Raw genomic sequence first — 20,635 nt, forward strand, 5'->3', positions numbered from 1 at the left:
AAGGAATACTATTAAGAGTGAGAGGTACAAATTTGTATTACCCTGGGCTAACTGGATTATGAATATCTTATTTTTAGCCTCAGGGGAATTAATGGTTCCAGATTAAGATCTTTGAACACCACTAGCCCAGATATTTAAATTTATCTTAACTTTTTATAACAAAAGGCACTTTTACCAAAGAGTGTACTTTTTAACTGGTACTGAGAAGTATAAGAATGAACTTAAAGAGCCACAGTTTAAATCTAAATATACTTACCTTCACTGCAAACTCCATATTTGTGGCTTTATGTATACATCTCTTGCAAACAGAGTATGAGCCAACTCCAATATCTTCTTTTACTTCATATCCATCAGTAAACTGAATACTGTTCCTGTGCAACTGCTACGAACACAATTATTAACTGATGAAGAGTTCCATAATGCCTTTAGTGCATTTCATAACAAGGGAATATGTTACTTAGTATGCATTGCTGATGATAACTATAAATGTAAATGAATATTGGTGAAAATAAAAAATAATTATTTATAGCATTTATTCTACAAGTGCTGTTTTACCCTCCTGAGTTGCTCAGATTTCAGGCATGCACCACTGTACCAGGCAAAGTATACCTTTTTAAAAAGCTCATGATCAGAGAAAAGATAGGCTATTCAACAAATGATGCTGGGAAAAGTGGAAATCCGTATGTAATAGAATTAAAGTTAACTACTATCTCTCTCCCTGCACAAAAATCAACTCTAAAGACATAGGATTTAGTCCAGAAACCCTGTACATACTAAAGAAAATGTAGGCCCAACACTTCAACATATTTGCTCAGGAACTGACTTCCTTAGTAAGACTTCTAAAGTGCAATAAATAAAATAAAAAACCAATAAATGGGATGACATTAAACTAAAAAGTTTCTTCACAGAAAAAGAACCAGTCAAGAGCATGAAGAGAGAGCCTACAGAACGGGAGACAATTTTTGCCATGTGCAACTCAGATAGGGCACTAATTTTCAGGACACACAAAGAACTCAAGAAATTTAACACCAAGAAAAAAACTAAAGAACCCAATCAATAAATGGGCAAAAAACGTGAATAAACCCTTCTTAAAAGAACAAATATGAATGGTCAACAAATATATGAAAAAATGTTCAACATCTCCAGCAATTACAGAAATGTAAATTAAAACTACACTGCAATTTTATCTCATTCCAGTCAAAATGGCAGTTATCAAAAATACAAGGAACATTGGGCTGGAGATGTGGCTCAAGCGGTAGCGCGCTCGCCTGGCATGCGTGCGGCCCGGGTTCGATCCTCAGCACCACATGCAAAGATGTTGTGTCCGCCGAATACTAAAAAATAAATATTAAAAAAATTCTCTCTCTCTCTTAAAAAAATACAAGGAACAATAAATGTTGGTGAGGATGTGGGAGAAGGGTACATTTGGGGATGGGATTGTGGCTCAGTGGTAGAGCACTTGCCTAGCATGTGTGAGGCCCTGGGTTTGATCCTCAGCACCACATAAAAATAAAAAAATAAAATAAAGATATTGTGTCCAGTTACAACTAAAAAATAAATATTAAAAAATTTTTAAAAAGGGCACACTTATACATTGTTGATGGGACTGCAAATTGGTGCAACCACTCTGGAAAATAGTATGGAGATTCCACAAAAAAGTAGGAATCTGGGGGCTGGGGTTGTGGCTCAGTGGTAGAGTGCTTGCATAGCATGTGTGAGGCACTGTGTTTGATTTCCAGCACCACATAAACAAAACAAAACAAAAAACTAAATAAACAAAATAAAGCTTAAAAAAAGTAGGAATGGAACCACCATTTGATCCAGTGATCCCACTCCTTGGCATCTATCCAAAGAATTATAAAATCAACATACTACAGTGATGCATCCACATCAATGTTCATAGCAGCACAATTCATAATAGCTAAGCTAAGGAGCCAACCTAGGTGCCCCTCAATAGATGAATGGATAAAGAAATTGTGATATATATACACCATAAAATATTACTCAGGCATAAAGAATGACTTTATGACATTTGCCAGTCAATAGATGGATCTGGAGACTATCATGCTAAGTGAAATAAGGCAAACAACAATAAAGGGGAGGAGAGAGAAGTTCAATAGACAAAGGGTAATGAAGGTAAGGAAGGGGGATAGAAATAGGAAAGACAGCAGAATGAACCTAACATAATTTTCCCATGTACATGAGTGAATCCCACCATCATGTACCTCCACAAGAATGGGGTCCTAATTAGAATAAGATATAATCCATGGTTATATAATTTTATCAAAATGGTTTCTACTAACATCTATAACTAAAAAGAGCCAATTAAAAAAACTCATGTTCAAGGGGCTGGATCTCTGGCTCAGCGGTAGCCACTTGCCTGGCTAGTGTGAGGCACCTGGTTCAATTCTCAGCACCATGTAAAAACAAATAAAATAAAGATCTATCAACATTAAAAAAAAATTCATGTTCAAGAGGAAATATTGAATATGTACAACAGAAAAAGGGGCCTATAGCTTTGTCTGTTATTTAGCCCCATTCCATTCCCCAAAGAGCTATAGGTTTTTTAAAGCACCTTTGCAAATAAGGAGACGTTTAAAACTTCTCATATACAAGAAAAGACTTATGAGAATTCAGAATTAGAACATCTGGATGGTTTAAGATGTACCACTTATTAGGTCATGTAACCTTGAACTTGTGTTTTCTCAAATGGTAATGATGAGGATTAAATGAAAATATCTGCAAGTGCTACCTGTTATTTTGGACTTTCAGTAGTCATGCTCTCCTTTCTTTACCCCTAAATCATAGTTTTATACAAATTCTCAGAAAAAAAAAAAAACTGCTCATGAGTTAGGGACTAATAATGTCCGGTAGTTGACAATTAGCAAATTACTCTTTCCATAAAGGTAACTGAGGGAAGTTGTGTTGCCCTTATCTATACTGATATGAGATCCTCCGTGACTATGTGCTTTGCATAAAGTAGAACTTGAATTTTTTAGAAAATATGTTTATGGTTGCTATGTTAAGTATAGAAGTTATAATTTAAAAAACTTTCCACACACTTATGTGCTTGTATAGTAAAAGGGAAAGACTAACATAAGCTTTGTTTAAAAATGAGTGTTTAGGGTTGGCGGTGAGCTCTGTATTACATCACCTACCTAGTGTGCACGATGCCCTAGGTTTGATCCCCAGCAATACAAAAATAACTAAATAAACAACAACAACAAAAGCAAAACAACCAGTATTTATGGCTGGGGTGTAGCTCAGTAAGAGAGTACTTGCTTAGTGTGCATAAGGCCCTGGGTTCAATCCTCAGGACTGCAACAAACAAACAAACAATCAAAACCCCATAAATAAACCTAGTGTTTAAACTGATTCTCTAGAAAGCAGAAAGCAAACAAATGACTCATGAAAAAAATTTTAGAGCAATAGCAACTTGGGCTGGGGATGTAGCTTGGTGGTAGCATATTTAAGACCCTGGGTTTGGTCCCTAGTGTGTGCATACATGCTCACAGAGAAGCAACTTGGTCATTAAGCAAATGTAAGCATTAATTATACCCTAAAAATGATTTAATGCCTCAAAAGAGATTTAGTTCTGAGTGAAAAGATGAATTAAAATTTTAAAATTTTATTTTAATTTTTAGTTGACACAATAATTGTATGTATTTATGGCATACAGCATGACATTTCAATGTATGTATATGTGTTTACAATGTGTAATTAACACATCAGCATGAATTAAATTTGTCTTTCCATAATATTAGAATGAGAGGAAAGAAATATAATGGTTTGTATTATTTGTGTTCTTCTAACAATATTTAATTTACTACTCCAGCTTCCTGTTATAAACACACTCCAACCTGTCTCTATGGCCTTACCTACTTTTTCTGTAACTCTGATAAACAGCTAGGATGAAGAGTAGGGGGCACTCTAAGGCAATGCCCATAACCATTTCTTCCTAATGACAATGGGGGGCTCCAAAAGAACGAGGGCGTAATTCTTGGAAAACTTAAGATCTGAGTTCATTTTTAGTTCTTATGCCTTTCTAAGGCAAAGATTGGTAAACTATGGCCTGTGGGCCAAATTTGGTTCATTGTATATTTTTTGCAAATAAAATTATATTGGCACTCAGTCATGCCCATTTGTTTATGGACTGTCTATAGCTGCTTTTGTGAGACAACAGTAGAGTTGATTAGTCATGAGAGAGAAAATATAGCCCATAAGACTTCAAATATCTATTTTCTGACCCTTTACAAAGTCTGTTGACCCCTATTCTAAGGCATCAGGAACCAGGAGACCTCAGCCCACCACAGCTAACCTGATAGAGGCAGGGAGTGAAACACATTGGCCTGATAAACATTTTGAGGCATGGGACAGGAGACAGAAAAAGTAGAAAGAATTCTATTTTCACATCACATAGGCATCTATTGGTTCATGCAATCTTTTCAATGACATATGAAAGGAATTTCTAAGAGTAATGCTAATAAGATAAAATATTTTAAATTGCTTACTTAATAGATAAAATCTAATCTTATTATTCATGTAAGAAACTATATCTTAAATTTCAAATTTAAAATTATTTAGGAATCCACTCACCTGAACAATTGAATGTACACCAACTGTTTGCATAGCTTGGCTTTCATCATCTGAGGTAATAGCAACAAAACTAAACCCCCGAAAAAGCTGATGTGCATTAGCACTAGGTGGAATGCCAGGTGAATCTGAAAAGAGGAAGAAATTACTAAGAATATTCCTTTGAAATGTAACTAAGGGAAGAATTGTTGATTTGTGTCCTTTATCACTTACTCTGGTGTTCTTCTCAGGCACCATGTACCTTCTGCTATCTAGGATACTTCAGTGAGGTGCTGTGTCAGATCTGTCCTGGTTACTCTACATCCTACTAGGATGTTACCACTCTAACATCCTACTCTCCAAAGCCTAGAAAATAAGTTTTTTTTTGGTGGTGTTAAGGATTGAACCCAGGGCCTTGTGCATGAGAGGCAGGCATTCTACCAACCGAGCTATATCCCTAGCCCAAAAGTAACTAATTCTTTTGAAGAATATAATAAATTGAATTATTGGGTTAATAGTATTTGAAATTAGTGCCATCCTATTTAATCCCCTAGAACAATGGACAGTTTTATTATCTGAGTTGTTCAATATGGTAGCCAGTAGTCACATGAGGCTACTGAGCATTTAAATGTGCCTATTGGGACTGTTTAATTTCAATTAATTTAAATTTAATTAGCCTCATGTGGCTACTCACTACCATACTGGACAGTGAAACCTTATATGATAATCTATCAATGCTATGGCTCCTAGTAAGTAGGGGAGACAGGTTGATATTTAGCAAATTTAGGGTCTTTTGTGAATACCATCAAGTGTTATCTTGGAAAAGATTTTCTGATTGAACAAGAAAATAATCTGCCATCTTATATTTGAGTGTTCATGTTTCCTCTTTACCTTTGGGAGTTTTTGCAGTAAACTCAGGATCAAAATAAAATGTATCTTCAGGCCTGCCAGTTGCAGGCTTAAAAGGTGGGTGAATTTCTCTTCTATATAGTTTCTGGAAGAAAAAAGAGAAACTTAGACATGTGTCAATTATAAACATATTTTATTTTTATTTATTTTTTTTTAATATTTTTTTCTCAGCCCATATTAAGACTGATTTTTTTGAGAGAGAGAGAGATGAGAGAGAGAATTTTTTAATATTTATTTTTTAGTTTTCGGCGGACACAACATCTTTGTTGGTATGTGGTGCTGAGGATCGAACCCGGGCTGCACGCATGCCAGGCGAGCGCGCTACCACTTGAGCCATATCCCCAGCCCTATAAACATATTTTAAACAAGTTTTTATCCTATACTTACATTCCAGTCTATTGTTGAGAAAAATGAATGCCTTTTAATTTCTTCAACTCCATCTGGTCCTGCTCCTATAAAAAATTGGTAGGTTCATTTCAAGGAGAAATGAATAAATAGATAATTATACATATTTACTTAGTTCTGATTTTGCTTTTAATATTTGTCTGAATATTTAATAATCCCATCACAAAAAAATCCACCCCACCCCCAAATAACTCCAAACACCAACACACACACAAAAGAAACAAACTAATTAGAATTTTTACCTAATCTGTTTGCAGGATTTCGTTTGAAAAGCATTCGTAAAAGACTCTGAGCTTCAGGACTCAAAAACTGTGGCATCCCAAGTTTGGCTCTAAATAATAGATCCACATAATAACATTTCATTTTTGAGACATCTTCATTTTTATTAAAAAAATTTAGACTTTTTATATTGAAATACTCATAAATTCACACTCAGTTATAACAATAGAGATCCTTTACCAAGTTTCCCCAATGATAACACTTTGAACTCTAATGTAGCATCACAACCAGAATAATGACAATGCATGAATCTCATTAAGATGGCTCCAGTTTTATTTGCACTATGTGTTTATGTGTTTTTAGTTCTTTTGCCAGTTTTTTTTACTTTCCACATTTTTTATTAGTGCATTATAGTATGGACGTGCCATAGTTATTTTATCCATTTGCCTGTTGAAGGAATAAAACTGCTATGAATATTCATGTACAATTTTTAAATTTTAGCCCCCAAATCTTCTAATGGACTTCTTCATTTTCAGAAATTTGCAAAGAGTACTACTGTGAAAATAAGGTCATCTAAGCCTTAGTTCTGTTACTAAGAACTTTGTGATGCTGGGAAAACCAATCTCTTTCTGCTTGTCTTCATAAGCAAAGGAATGGGTGGGGGCTGGGGGTTTGGCTCAGTTGTAGAGTGACTTGCCTGGCAGGCATGCAGTTCTGGGTTGTTAGATCCCTAGCACCACCAAAAAAGTAAATAAATAAAATAAATAAATAAAAGGAAGAAAAGAAAGAAAAGCAAAAGCAAAGGGATTGGATGCTAGATCAATGACCCTAAAACTATACACTTAGAAGTCTTTCTTGAAGGGAATTTTTAAAAATCCAATATTAAGAACGTGTACTTCATATGCTACTTTCCCCCTCTCAATCCCTTTAACAGCTCCTGCAGGGAAAGGGAACTGATTGATGGAAAAGGGGTTTGTGGAACACTGAAGACTGGCACACAGTCTGAAAACCACTGGCCTGAATGAGCTTATGGTCTGGTTCAGCTACAGTATATAATTTTCTTCTTTTTCCAAACCTACAAATTAAAGAAACCATGGTCCTGTAAGTATGACAATAATAACAGAGTTAGAGAAAATGGCTAGAAGAGAAATTCCTATTTCAGAAATAGATCCATTTATTATTCACTGAGCTGTTACTGAGTTATTATGTGCCAGACAGTACTTAGTGCTATGGATACAGAACTAAATACAGCCCCCCCATGGTCAGTGGGGAAGATGAATATAGATAACCTTAGTACATTAGGAGGCAAACCTAGAAAAACATGGAAAGAATGCTAAGTGAACAGTAATGGATATCTAATTTAACATGGGACATTCTGAAAGGCCTTCAATGTAACCTAAAGGTTGAAAACTTAGTAATTTGGCCAGCATTCCCCCAAATTTTACTGAATAACATTAAGTTCCTCCAGACATATTGTACAAATAATAAAACATTTCATTAATATTATAGAATGAATATTACAGAATATGAATTTGTACAATGCTACCTATCATAGCCTTCTGTTGGAGACATAGAATAAAATACATTGCACATAAAAGGTTGAGAAATCTAGAGTCAAGAAATCATTCTTTTTTCTCTTCTATTTTTCTGGCACTAGGGATTGAACCTAGGGACATTATACCACTGATCTACATTCCCAGCCCATTTTATTTTTTTGAGACAGGGTCTTGCCAAGTTACCTAGGCTGTCCTCAAATCCTCCTGGGATTACAGGCATGTGCCACCATGCTGGGCTAAGAAACCATTATTTTCTGAACATTTGTCTCCAGCACCTCTTTTTCAGAGAATTCCTATTAAGTCTGTATAATTAGAGTTCTGGCCAGGGCAGCACACACCTGCAACTCAAGAGGCTAGAGTAGGAGGATTGCAAATTCAAGACCAATCTGGGTAACTCAGCAATACCTTGTCTCAAAAGTAGAAAAGGGCTGAGGGTGTAGCTCCCGTAGTACAACACCTTCCCCCCCCCCAAAAAAAAAAAATTAGGGTTATATTGAACAAAACTGAAGAAGCAGTGCTATATTAGGTATATTAGGCAGAGCTCTTGAAACAGTAGATTTTTTTCCCCTAAGAAATAACTCCAAGGGTAGTAGAGAATGATCTGGATTGGGAAGAGGTGGTAGTAGATATTCTACATTGGAATGTGGATAAGAGGTATCCATGGCCTAAATGCTCAGACCCTGGGTTTAATCCTTAGCACCCACAACAACAAAACAAAAAGAATTCAATTGGCTGAATCACACTAATTATCAAATCTCACGAGTTCACCATAGTAAAAAAAAAGAAAAAGCAAAGTTAAAACAAACATTAAAAACCAAATTCATTAGACACCACTCCAAATGAAAGTTACTCGGGCTCTGAACAATTGGAAATAATTAAGAAAAATTAAGAAAATAATAAAGTATTCTGCGTTTCTTGGATGACCCTTAAAATTAACTAAACAGCCCCAGTCAATGAGAGAAAGTTCACTGTTTCAGAAAACATTTAACAAGTGAGAAAGGAATAATAGTAATAGAAAAATCACCATTTTTGAATCTTTTAAAAGATAATTGATTCAAGTACTTATTTTCAATGGATTAAAACATTAGACAAAAGCCTAACAGGGAACTTTGTAGTGGTGGGATCACAACTGGAATCACAGGAACTCATCACTGGTCGGACAACCTGGCATTGTAAACCTCTTAGCTTAACACAATAGGGAGCACTAAGTATAAGCTATGAAATAATCTTGCCAAAAGTTTAACAGAAAAGATGGAAGAGGGCTGGAGATGTGGCTCAGTTGTAGAGTATTATGCCTAGCATGCATGAGGCACTGGATCCTCAGCATTTGATCCCCAGCACCATAAAAAAAGAGGATAGACAAACAAGTTAATATCACAAGGACAATAAAAAGGTTGTACATTCCTAAGAAAAGACTAATTGCTATGTAACCATGATAACAAGAGAACTATCAGAACTGGTTTTAAACCCTTACTTGATTCTCTCTTTTTTTAAATACTTATTTATTTTTTAGTTGTAGTTGGACACAATACCTTTATTTATTTATTTTTATATGGTGCTGAGGATTGAACCCAGAGCCTCACATGGGCTAGGCAAGCGCTCTACCTCAGAGCCACAACCCCAGCCTCCTTAGTTGATTTTTAATTCATTCAATTATCAATGACAATTTGCCTGGTGGAAACTTCTAAGCCAATCAATCAGTAAGTGTCCCTGAAAATTAGCCAAACAGGATTGGTCTCACTCAAATAAACACATGTGAATGTCAACTGATCAATAACAATCCCTTCTTAAGTAATTATACTTAGTGATGATGTCATCCCATGTTTAGACCTGAAAACCTGCCAATTCTTAAACTCTATATTTTCCCCCAAGGATCATTGGTCTACTGTGCTGGGACTGTGCTGGGAGAGTCTCTACAAGAACAACATTATTCTTTCTTACTATGAACAACTAACAAAATCAGCTTTACATTCTTTGTTTTGGATAGTGAGGTAGTCCCTTCCCTTGACAGAAAATCTGAAAAATTTGGTTAAGAACTGGCATTTGATAACACTCAAGCATTATTACTAGATTTATTATGTAAGAAAACACGCATATTTTCTTTTTGAGTCTTTTACCAGAAGAAGAATTTTATTTTTATTTTTTTTTAGCTGTTGATGGACCTTTATTTTATTTATTTATGTGGTGCTGAGAATCGAACCCACTGTCTCACACACTCTAGGCAAGCACTCTAACACTTAGCTACAACCTCAGCCCAAGAGTTTTATTTTTTGAATATGTGCATAGTTTGCTATGGCAGGAGTTTTCAGATTGCAATGCTCTCCTATTCCCAAATAAATATCATTATTCTTGGGGAAAATAAAAAAAAATGCATATTTGAGCAAGGAAAACTGAATTAAGGTGAGAAATGACACATCTGGAGTGTTTAAAATATTTCAGTTAAGAAGAAAAGAAGAGGGCTGGGGTTGTGGTTCAGTGGTAGAGTGCCTGCCTAGCACATGTGAGGCACTGGGTACAATCCCCAGCACCACATTAAAAAAAAATAAGCAAAATAAAGGTATTGTGTCCATCTACAATTAAAAATATTTAAAGAAGGAAAGAAGAGAAAAAGGAATACATGAAGCAAATGTGACAAAGTTCTGATGATTGCTGAATCTGGGTGATGGGTATATGTGATACCTGTATATTCCATTTTTCAAAATTTATATTTGAAAATGTTTATAATTAAAGAAAAACAGAAACAAAGAATGGGCATGCAAAAGACAGCAAAGAGAAGAATGCTTAGAGAGGTAGAAGAAATAGATGAGGAAATAATAGGAAAAAATGAGGATGAGGGAGGGGCCAACAGTGTCAAATATTCCTCAGAGCAGCCTTCCTTAAGTGTCTTATCTAAAATGGCTCCTGTCCCTGCCCCTTCCCTCACACACTAAGGGGTCACTGGCAGAGTAAATTACCCTGGCTTATTATATACCTACAGTTCCCATTACTATCTGAAAGTATTACATTTATTTACTTAAATATTAAATATTAATTCCTTATCTCCCCCACTAGAATGTAAGTTCTGTGAGACCATTGATGATTGTCTGTCTTGTTCATACTGCATTCCCAGTACCTGTATAAAGTACTCAATTACCTGTTGAATGAATTTTGTGAATGACTGGTAGACAGTCACCTTTGTGACAACCTTCCACAAGTTTTAGCAAACCAGAAGAATATTAATAACCATAGTGAGAGCAATTTCAGTAGAGTGGTAGAGATTAATGACAAACAGGCTGTGGAATAAAAGAAGCCAAAAAATAGTAACAGAAAGCATAGACTATTCTTTTAGAGGCTTTGTACTGAAAGGATGTAGGAAGATGGTGTAATAACTTGAAAGGAAGGTCAGGTCAAAGAAAAGGCTTGGTTTTCATCAACACACAAGAAAGTGTCTGTCAGCTGAAAGGAGGGGGATCAGAGTAGATGGAGTGATGAAGGTTCAGTTCAGTGATGAAAGCCAAGTGAACATTCATTCATTTATGTAGTACATATTTTTACATTTGAAGAATAACATAAAATACAAAAAAATTCAAACAAACAAACAAAAAACCCTGCCCAAATCATATAGCTTAATGATTTACCAAAAAGTGAATAATTATCTGGCCAAGAAAGACAACATTACCAGAATCCTTCACCCAATGTAACCACTTTCCTTATTTTGCCTCTAGCTTGTACCATGTAATACAGACCCTAAAAATATGCTTTAATTTTGCCTGCTCTATAAACTGTATAAATAGAAACACATAGCATTTATCCTTTTGAGTTTGAAATTCCTTTGCTTAACGTTCTTGTGAGATTTATCCAAGTTGTTATATGTAACTGTGGTTTGTTCATTTCTCTGCTTGTGGCACACCATGCTCATGGGCCAAAGATGTGGACCTGTTTTTGTATGGGTCCTAAGAATTGTTTTCTTCCTATAGAGTTGGACCAAAAAATACAAATAAAGAATAATATGTGACAGAGACTGTGTGTGGCCTATAAAACCTAAAATATTTACAGATAGTAAATACAATTCCTACTCTATTCAACTGTATAAATATACCAGGGTTTATTAATCCATTCTACTGCTAATGAAGTACCTTCTACTAGTTCAAACAATGGTGCTATGAACAGCTTTATATTGTTTTTTTAATGTGAGTTCCTTGATGCATATAAATTGAGTGCATGGCTAGGAGTGGGATAAATGCATGATGGTATACATATATTTGTCTTTAGAAGATAATGACAAAAACTGTTCTCCAAAATGGTTATAGGAGTATTTGTATTTATATTCCTTCCAGCTATGTATGAAAGTTGCCACTGCTCTACATCCCACCAACAATCTATATTTCCAGTCTCCCATTTTTTGACTGGAATTTAAATTATATTTAATGAAAACACTTTCTTGCCAATTTGAAATAAAAATGATTTTGTATATTTTAATCTAATGCTGCTGTGGCATCAAGGCATACTGCTTCCTGCTCTACAGGTTTTAGATACCATTGCAGTGCGAATTCTCTAGTGCTTTTTAAAAATTTTTTTTTAGTTGTTGATGGACTTTATTGTCTTTATTTTTATGTGGTGCTGAGAATCAAACCCAGTGAGTGCCTCATGCATGCCAGGCGAGCACACTACCACTGAGCCACAACCCCAGCCCCTCTCTAGTGCTTTTGAGGAATGTGTTAGACCTGTTCTCCTTTGCTGGAAGTCCTTGTGGTAATTTAAGGCTACATTGTATCTTTCTCCTAACATGGATTTAAAAAAAATTTTTTTTTAGTTGTCAATGGACCTTTATTTTATTTATTGGTACGCAGTGCTGAGAATCAAACCCAGTGTCTCACACATGCTAGACAAGCACTCTGCCATGGAGACACAATCCCAGCCCTTTTGGTACTTTTTATTCTGGTAAAACTATGCAGTTTGGGGCCAGGGTTGTGGCTCAGTGGTAGAGCGCTTGCCTAGCCTGCGTGAGGCACTGGGTTCGATCCCTGGCACCACATAAAAATAAAAACAAATAAAACAAAGGTATTATGTTCATTTACAACTAAAAAATATTTTAAAAAATTATGCAGTTTGAAGGTTTTGGATATTTTTTATGATCTGCAGGTAAAGGCTGAAACACTTTATGTGGAATTCTTTGTGTGTATGTGTGTGTCTGTTACTGGGGACTGGACCCAGGGGCATTCTACCACTGAGCTATATATCTCAAGCCCTTTTTTTACTTTGAGACAGAGTCTCTCCTAAGTTCCCCAGGTTGTCCTTGAACTTGCAATATACCTGCCTCAGCCTCCTGAGTAGCTGGGATTATATGTGTATACCACCATACCTGACTGAAATTCTTGATTTGGTAAATTTGTGATGGAGCCAATCTGTACAAATCAGAGACTCCACACCTTTTGTCACAGTCTGTAGTTTGGATGGGAGTCTCTCACCTACTGAGCACAAAATCTCTGCCATAAGTATAGTGATTATTCTCTTTAGAAGCAATGCTGCCCTAAATGTTTAGCCTGCTAGTCTCTTTAATTTTAGCCATTTAGGTGGATATGCAGTGGTACCTAATAGTAGTTTTAATCTTCATTTTCTTTTATTTTGTTTTTCAAGAGATAGGGTCTCCCTATGTTGCCCAGACTGGCCCAGGACTCCTGAGCTCAAGGGATCTTAACTGCCTTACCTTTCCAATTAGCTGAGACTACAGATATGTACCACCCCACAGGAAATTTTGCATTTTATGATTAATGAGTTTGAGCATCTTTTCATAAGTTTATAAACCATTGAATATCCTCTTTTATGTGGTCCCTATTTCTACCCACATTCTTATTGTTTCTTTTTCTTATTGATTGGAGTTTGATACATTCTGGGTACAAGTCTCTTTGCCGATTCTGTCAGAAACTTCTTTTACTCTTTTTTTTTTTAAATATTTTTTTCAGTTGTAGATGGACACAATATCTTTATTTTATTTATTTATTTTTATGTGGTGCTGAGGGTCGAACCCAGTGCCTCACTAATCTAAGGTAAGTGCTCTACCACCAAGCTAAAACCCCAGCCCCTTTTACTCTCTCTTAATGGAATCTTTTGGTAGGAAGTATTTTCCCTCTACTGCTCTGCAATTCCCAATGGTTATAAATTAAGGGTATACATATATGTAGGTCTGTTACTGTTATCTCTAATCATTGCAGAAGTCTACATAATTGTTTCAATGCTATATTGAGTTACTTACAATTATAATACTTGATACCTGGCAAAGGAAGTCTAAATATCTTAATCTTCTCAAAGAGTATTTTAGTGATTCTTGGTCCATTATCATATTAGAATCAGTATATCAAACCCTCCATATAAAACTGGATTAAATTTTTATTTTATTTGCATTGCAACTATAATTTTATTATCTAGTATGGTAGCTACTACCCATATATGGCCACTGGACACTTGAAATCTGGTCATCCAAAATCTAAGTGAAAAATACACGCTGAATTTCAAACAAATATGAAAAAACACTTTAAAATATGTCTTAATCATTTTTTTTTAACTAGAGATCGAACCTGGGGGCGTTTAGCACTGAACCACATCCCCAGCCCTTTTTATTTATTTTGAGATGGGGGTCTCACTAAGTTGATTAGGGCCTTGCTTGGTTGCTAAGGCTGCCTTGAACTTGCTACCCTCTTGCCTCAGCCTCATGAGTCACCGGGATTACAGGTATGCATCACCACATCTGTTTCACTAATCATTTTTTATGTTGGTTACCTGTTGAAATGATAATATCTTGGAATATTGGGTTAAATAAAATATATTATAATTAATTTTGTTCCTTCTTACTTTTTTAATTGTAGCTTCTAGAAAATATAAAATTATGTATATGGCTTGCATTATATTTCCATTGAATAACATGATGTATAGAACCTACATCTTTATAACACTGGGTCTCTTATAATGTGAACATGGTTTATCCTTTCATGTTATTTTGGTTGTTTAAATTTCCTTTAAATAAAATTCTCTTGTTTTCTGCATAGAGTTCTTGTATAACTGTTGCTGGATTTAACCCTAGAAATTTGAAAATAATTTTTTTTTTTTTTGGTGGTACTGGGGATTGAACCCAGGGAGCAGTACCAGTGAACTATATCCCTATTCCTTTTTATTTTGAGACAAGGTCTTGCTAAATTACCAAGGCTGGCCTCAAACTTGTGGATCCTCTCCCCTTAACCTTCCAAATAGTGTGGATTATAGGTATTCACTGCCATGACTGTGGAATTCAAATATTTTATTATTGTAAACAGTATCTGCTTTAAAATTGTCATTTTCTGTTACTCACATACAGAATTTACTTTTTTGCCTGCTTTAACATACTGTCTAGTACCACTGGTACAATGCAGATGGAAGTGGAATAATGAACATATTTATCATATTCCAAATGTCAAAAGGTAAACTTTCAGTATTTCATTACTCACATGAAGATAATGAGTACTCTAAACCTATGTAGTTTGTTTATATTTAAACCAGGTAATAGTGATGAATTTACTAGCTATTTCTTTATTTTTCCCCCCGAGCTTTATTTATTTATTTATTTATTGTTTTTTGGCTATTTCTTATACTACATGTCCAACACTCTAAAATCTCATTTTTTTTTAGTATGAAGCCTTTATTTTAGAATATCAAAACATCTTCATTAGGGAGTACTTACTTAAGGATCATTGTCATTGTTTCTTTTCGATCTTTTCCTTGGAAAGGTAGTGTGCCAGTGAGCATTTCAAACTACGGAAAGGTAAAATAATCAGAGGTATAAGTCAATAAATATAAAAATCTCAAGGCCAGAAGTACAGAAAGCATTATCTTAATTATAAGTCAAATGTTTAATACTTACACTATATTCATTACAGAAATTCCTGATAAGTCCTAAAAGATAATTGAGCTCTGTAGTTTTCTTGCATAAATTAATCATTTTATTTATTTTTAAATCACATTTCAAATGGCAATTTAAAAGTGTAGATATGTGAATAACCTGACAGATGTCAATTTCATATAAACTTTTTTTTTAAACCAATACTGGGAATTGAACCCAAAGGCACTTTGTCACTGAGCTTTTGCTACATGCCAAACCCTTCTATTTTTTAAGATAGTCTCTGTAAGCTTCTGAGGCTGGCCTTAAACTTGTGATTCTCTTTCCTCAGTCTTCTAAGTAGATGGGATTAAAGATGTGCACCCACTGGGCTTGGCAAAAACTAAGGAGTTTCATAGTCCTTCTACACTGCAGGCAATAATTTTTCTTATTTATTATATATACTATAAAATATAGAAAATAAAAATACCAATTTCTCTCTTATAGAATTCACTTTTGATTATCCTTTAATATACAAAGCAACAAATCCCAATTCTCCGAAAGGCCAAAAATCCAAACCTTACCATTAACACACCAAAAGACCACCAGTCCGCGCTTTGAGTATGACCTCTACGATTAACTACTTCTGGAGCCATATATTCCACAGTTCCACAAAAAGAATATGCCTTCTTTTCATGGTCAATAGACTCTTTACTTAGGCCAAAATCTGCCAAAATAAATACCACACAATAATTTTCACATATAAATTTTAAACTCTGAATTCCAAAATTTACATTATTAAAAATTCTAACTCAGGTTTTAAACATAATGTATTAGTCAATATTTGCACCATAAATAATCTTAGAAGAAATTATATAGAAGAGAGTATTTTAATAAAATGAAGGGTTTTTCTTTTTTACCTGTTAACTTGATGTGGCCTTCTTCATCAAGAAGTATACTGAAAGAAAACAAAGTCAGAAAATCTCTCAAATCACTGAATAGTGATGTATAGCAACTAAAATGAAATAACTTTTTTCCCCTTCCCCTCACTTCCTCTTGTATGTACTTTTGTATAACTCTGAGGGTCTCCTTCCATTTCCATGGAAATAACTTTCTTAAGCATCAGATCACATTTATTCTAAAATATTGCTTTAGACTGAGAATTACAAAGCAAAGGTAAAGGGTGAAAATATTTTTTTGGATACATATTTATAAAAGACCCAAAACAATGCCATAACTTAGATTAATGAACAATAGGCACTCAAAAACTATTAGGGGAAACCAAACCAAATAAGCTATATCCTTCTAAGCTGTTCTCCCCCCGCCCAGTTGGCCTGACTAAACATTCCAGTTTCATTTTCATGGTCATTTTTTAAAGTATCTAATTCAAGCATCCTTTCCAAGTTCTTTTTTCCTGACACAATCTACATAATCCTGTTCTCAACATACCATGTTCCCCACATTCCTCATTTTCACTGACCTATCCCTTCACTATAGACATTCCTCAGTGTTTTCTGGGGAATTACTAAAATCTTATAGTAACTTTTTCTTCTGTTTGAATATTTATTTCATCAGGAATAAATTTCATATCATGATAGAATTTGGGAAAATAACAAGAAAAACTCAGTAATTATTTGGAAAATAAAAAAAGAATCATATGGATGGGGATATAGCTTAGTGGTAGGGAGTTTAGGATATTAGCATTTATGAGGCTCAGGGTTCCAGTCCTAGTACCAACAAATAAACAAAACAAAAAACAATAAATAACATATGAAATGTATCCAAAAACAAAATAAATGACAAACACATGTAAAAGTATTACAATTTCTAAATAATCACTTAAAAGGGTTCCAAAGGAACATTTTCTCTACTGCCTGTCACAATGTGTAATTTAATTTCTGCACATAACATTTTAAAGTAATAATAAAAATAGCTGATAAAAATGATGGTTACACAACTCTGAATATACCAAAAACCAATTAATCAAACTTTTTTTGAGATGGGGTCTTGCTATGTTGCCCTGATTTACCTCAAATTCATGGGCTCAAGCAATCCTCCTGCCAAAGCCTCCAAAGTGTTGAATTTATAGGTACACACCACTGACTGAATTATATATTTTAAATGGATCAGTTATATAGTATGAGAATTATACCTCAATAAAGCTATTCTTCAACCTCCTAAGTCACTGGGATTACAGGCATGCACCACCAATATCAGTTTTTTTTTTAAATTGGTGCATTATGATTATACATAACAGATTCATTGAATTAAAATAATTCAATCAATTTCATTTTCCAGTACCTACCCTGTCCCTCCCCCTGACCCTTTTCTTTACTTCACTGGTCTTCCTTTTATTTTCATGAGGTTCCTTTTTTCAATGTTTGCTTCTCCATTACTGCTACTAAAAGAGTTGGAAATTTTGCTCAATTCAGACTTAAAAGTTGAAATTGTAAGAAGAAATTTCCAATAAATGGTATTTGGGGGAAAGTGTTATCTCTATAACATTCTTCATATCAAAGAATTTCTAGATGGAATTATAGTTAAAAAACAAAATTAGAAGAAAAATATATGATCATGGGATTGGGAAAAGCATTTTGAACAATAAAAGTCATGAGAGAAAACACAAAAGAAAAAAATGGATTGATGTAAGAAAAAAGTGTGTAGATTAAAATAACAAATTTAAAGAATGGAAAGCTGGGCACAGTGGCACATGCCTGTACTCCCACCTACTTGGGAGGACGAGGCAAGAAGTCACTTGAGTTCACCAATTCAAGACCAGCCTGGGCAACACAGTGAGACCCCTGTCTCAAAAAAAAAAAAAAAAAAAAAAAAAAAGTAGAAAATGCAGATATAACGTGGGTCAAATGTCTAATTTTTTTTTTTTTTTTTTTTGGTGACAGGCTGGCTCCAACAACTCTCTTGTCTCATCTCAATCTCCTGAGTAGTGGGGACTCTAGGTATATAGGTGCATGTGACAGCACTTAGCTAAACAGTTAACACTCTTATTTGTGAAATTCTTTTTTTTTCTTTTATAAATTAATGGGAAAAAACAACATTCTAAAAGAAATACAAGCAGCAAAGGTTATGAACAGAAAACTCACAAAAATACAAACTTCCAATAAAACATATTTCAACCTCATTAGAAAATCAAATAATGCAAATGAGAACAAGACAATATTTTTGTTTAACCAAGATTTTAAAAGTATAGAATATACAGTGCAACAGAGATGTTACACACTATATGAAGTCACTTTATTTTTTATGACCTCCTAAACAATTATATTACATTATATTCAACTTAGTAGAATGATTCCTTACTTTTCTGGTTTTAGGTCTCTATAGATTATTCCCAGGCTATGTAGATGATCTAAAGCAAGTGCAAGTTCAGCCAAGTAGAATTTGACATCTTCTTCTGTGAACATCACCTAAAATAAAATAATTTTTCTATCTTTATTTTCTTTTAAGGTCTGTGAGTTTTATTTAAAGTTCCACTTTAGAGTTTAAATAATTAAAGAGTTTATAAATATGCTAATTAGACATAGCCTTATCCACAATTTACTCATGAAAGAAATTTGCAAAATAATCTAATTGGTCAATAGCAATCGCTTGTTAAATGCTAACTATGCACTATGGGGGAAATAGGTTTACATTTTATTTAAAAACTATATTTAGATTGTGCCACTGTTGTCTCGCCATAGTAAGAGCTTAGAAATGAAAAGTTAAAATGCATGCTGAATTGCTACTACTCATTTTACAGTTTATCTTGTGGATATATTTTCACTTCTGAAAAACTATGAAAGAAGCTGGGTTAATACAAGGATAGTTTGTCAATTTTAAGTCCTACTTTTAGGATAAATTCAAAAGATAGGAAAAAAAAAAACTCTTGTAGCTCAGTTTCTTCAATGTAAGAATCTTGTGCCAGTGGAGAAAATATAATATTGAAATATAACAAAGCTTTAATTGAAACAGGATGAGTATAAATAGATTTAAAACAGACATTAATCATATACCTCTTTGGATAAGCGTGTAAACAAATCTCCTCCCCTGAGAAAATCCAAAATAAGGTATAACTTCCCTTCAGTTTGAAAAGCTAAATGAAGAAAAGAAAATTCAACAATTGTAGTTCATTTTTTAGGTTTATATTAGGAAAAGTCATTCATAAACAAATATTACTTTTATCAAATTAATGATTGACATCAGAGACTTAAACTTACTTTCAACTTAGACAAAAACTACTCTTTCACTTGGTTTCTACATGGAAATGTTAAAATCAAGGTTTCTTATTGTGGAACTATTAGGTTTTCTACAGGAAAGAGTCTCTTAGGAACATGACAGGACTAAACACGTAATTAATAAGAAAAACCCACGACAGAAAAAGACTTACTTAACCATTAAATAAAATGCAAAAACCATGTCACTAACTACAAAAAAAAGTGGGTTGGTTAGATTTAATTACACATACTTTTTTATTTGTTCTTTTTAGTTATACATGACAGTAGATTATATTTTGACACACTTATACAAACATGAAGTATGTCTTATTGTTAATTAACACATAATAAGAATCACTATACCTTTACCCACTGAGAAGTACATGGCTTTGGAGAAAAGAAAGGCCACTGATACTAGGGTTCTTTCTTGCCTTCAGGTTGGGCTAACAGGTAGGGACTATAAAAAGCTGGTTGTTTATTATTATTATTATTATTATTAAAAAGCAGTAAATGCTATTAGCTAATCCTATGGCTAACACTTAGAAACTAATTTTTTTTTATGTTATACTCCATGTTTGCATACGTTTATTTTATTTATTTATTTTTATGTGGTGCTAAGGATGGAACCCAGTGCCACACATGTGCTAGGTGAGCACTCTACCACTCAGCCACAACCTCAGCCCCAGAAACTAATTTTATTTTGTTTAAAAGAAACAATAGCCGGGTGGGCTGGTGCAGGCCTGTAATCCCAGAGGATCGGGAGGCTGAAACATGAGAATCACAAGTTCAAAGCCAGCAAAAGCAAGGCACTAAGCAACTCAGTGAAAGCCTGTCTCTAAATAAAATACAAAATAGGGCTGGGGATGTGGCTCAGTGGTTGAGTGCCCCTGGGTTCAATATCTGGTTACCCCCACCCCCAAAATAAGTAAAATTAAAAA

The 20,635-nt window shown here is 34.3% G+C and overlaps 1 protein-coding gene across 6 annotated transcripts in view; it reads right to left on the bottom strand.

The window, feature by feature from the left end:
- Rps6ka3 (ribosomal protein S6 kinase A3) overlaps positions 1–20,635 on the bottom strand; it is a 108,986-nt gene that overhangs the window by 18,891 nt on the left and 69,460 nt on the right. For all 6 annotated transcript variants that reach the window (XM_071606729.1, XM_027927349.2, XM_071606730.1 and 3 more), the window contains 10 exons: positions 19,497–19,576; positions 18,805–18,911; positions 16,407–16,444; positions 16,071–16,213; positions 15,352–15,422; positions 6,129–6,217; positions 5,869–5,933; positions 5,464–5,566; positions 4,597–4,721; positions 257–382 (listed from right to left, as the gene is read on the bottom strand). In XM_071606729.1, coding sequence (XP_071462830.1) covers positions 257–382; positions 4,597–4,721; positions 5,464–5,566; positions 5,869–5,933; positions 6,129–6,217; positions 15,352–15,422; positions 16,071–16,213; positions 16,407–16,444; positions 18,805–18,911; positions 19,497–19,576 — 947 coding nt within the window. The remainder of the gene's footprint in view (positions 1–256; positions 383–4,596; positions 4,722–5,463; positions 5,567–5,868; positions 5,934–6,128; positions 6,218–15,351; positions 15,423–16,070; positions 16,214–16,406; positions 16,445–18,804; positions 18,912–19,496; positions 19,577–20,635) is intronic.

Source organism: Marmota flaviventris, chromosome X (genome assembly GCF_047511675.1).
Source record: "Marmota flaviventris isolate mMarFla1 chromosome X, mMarFla1.hap1, whole genome shotgun sequence".
In the NCBI taxonomy this organism is placed as follows: Eukaryota; Metazoa; Chordata; class Mammalia; order Rodentia; family Sciuridae; genus Marmota; species Marmota flaviventris.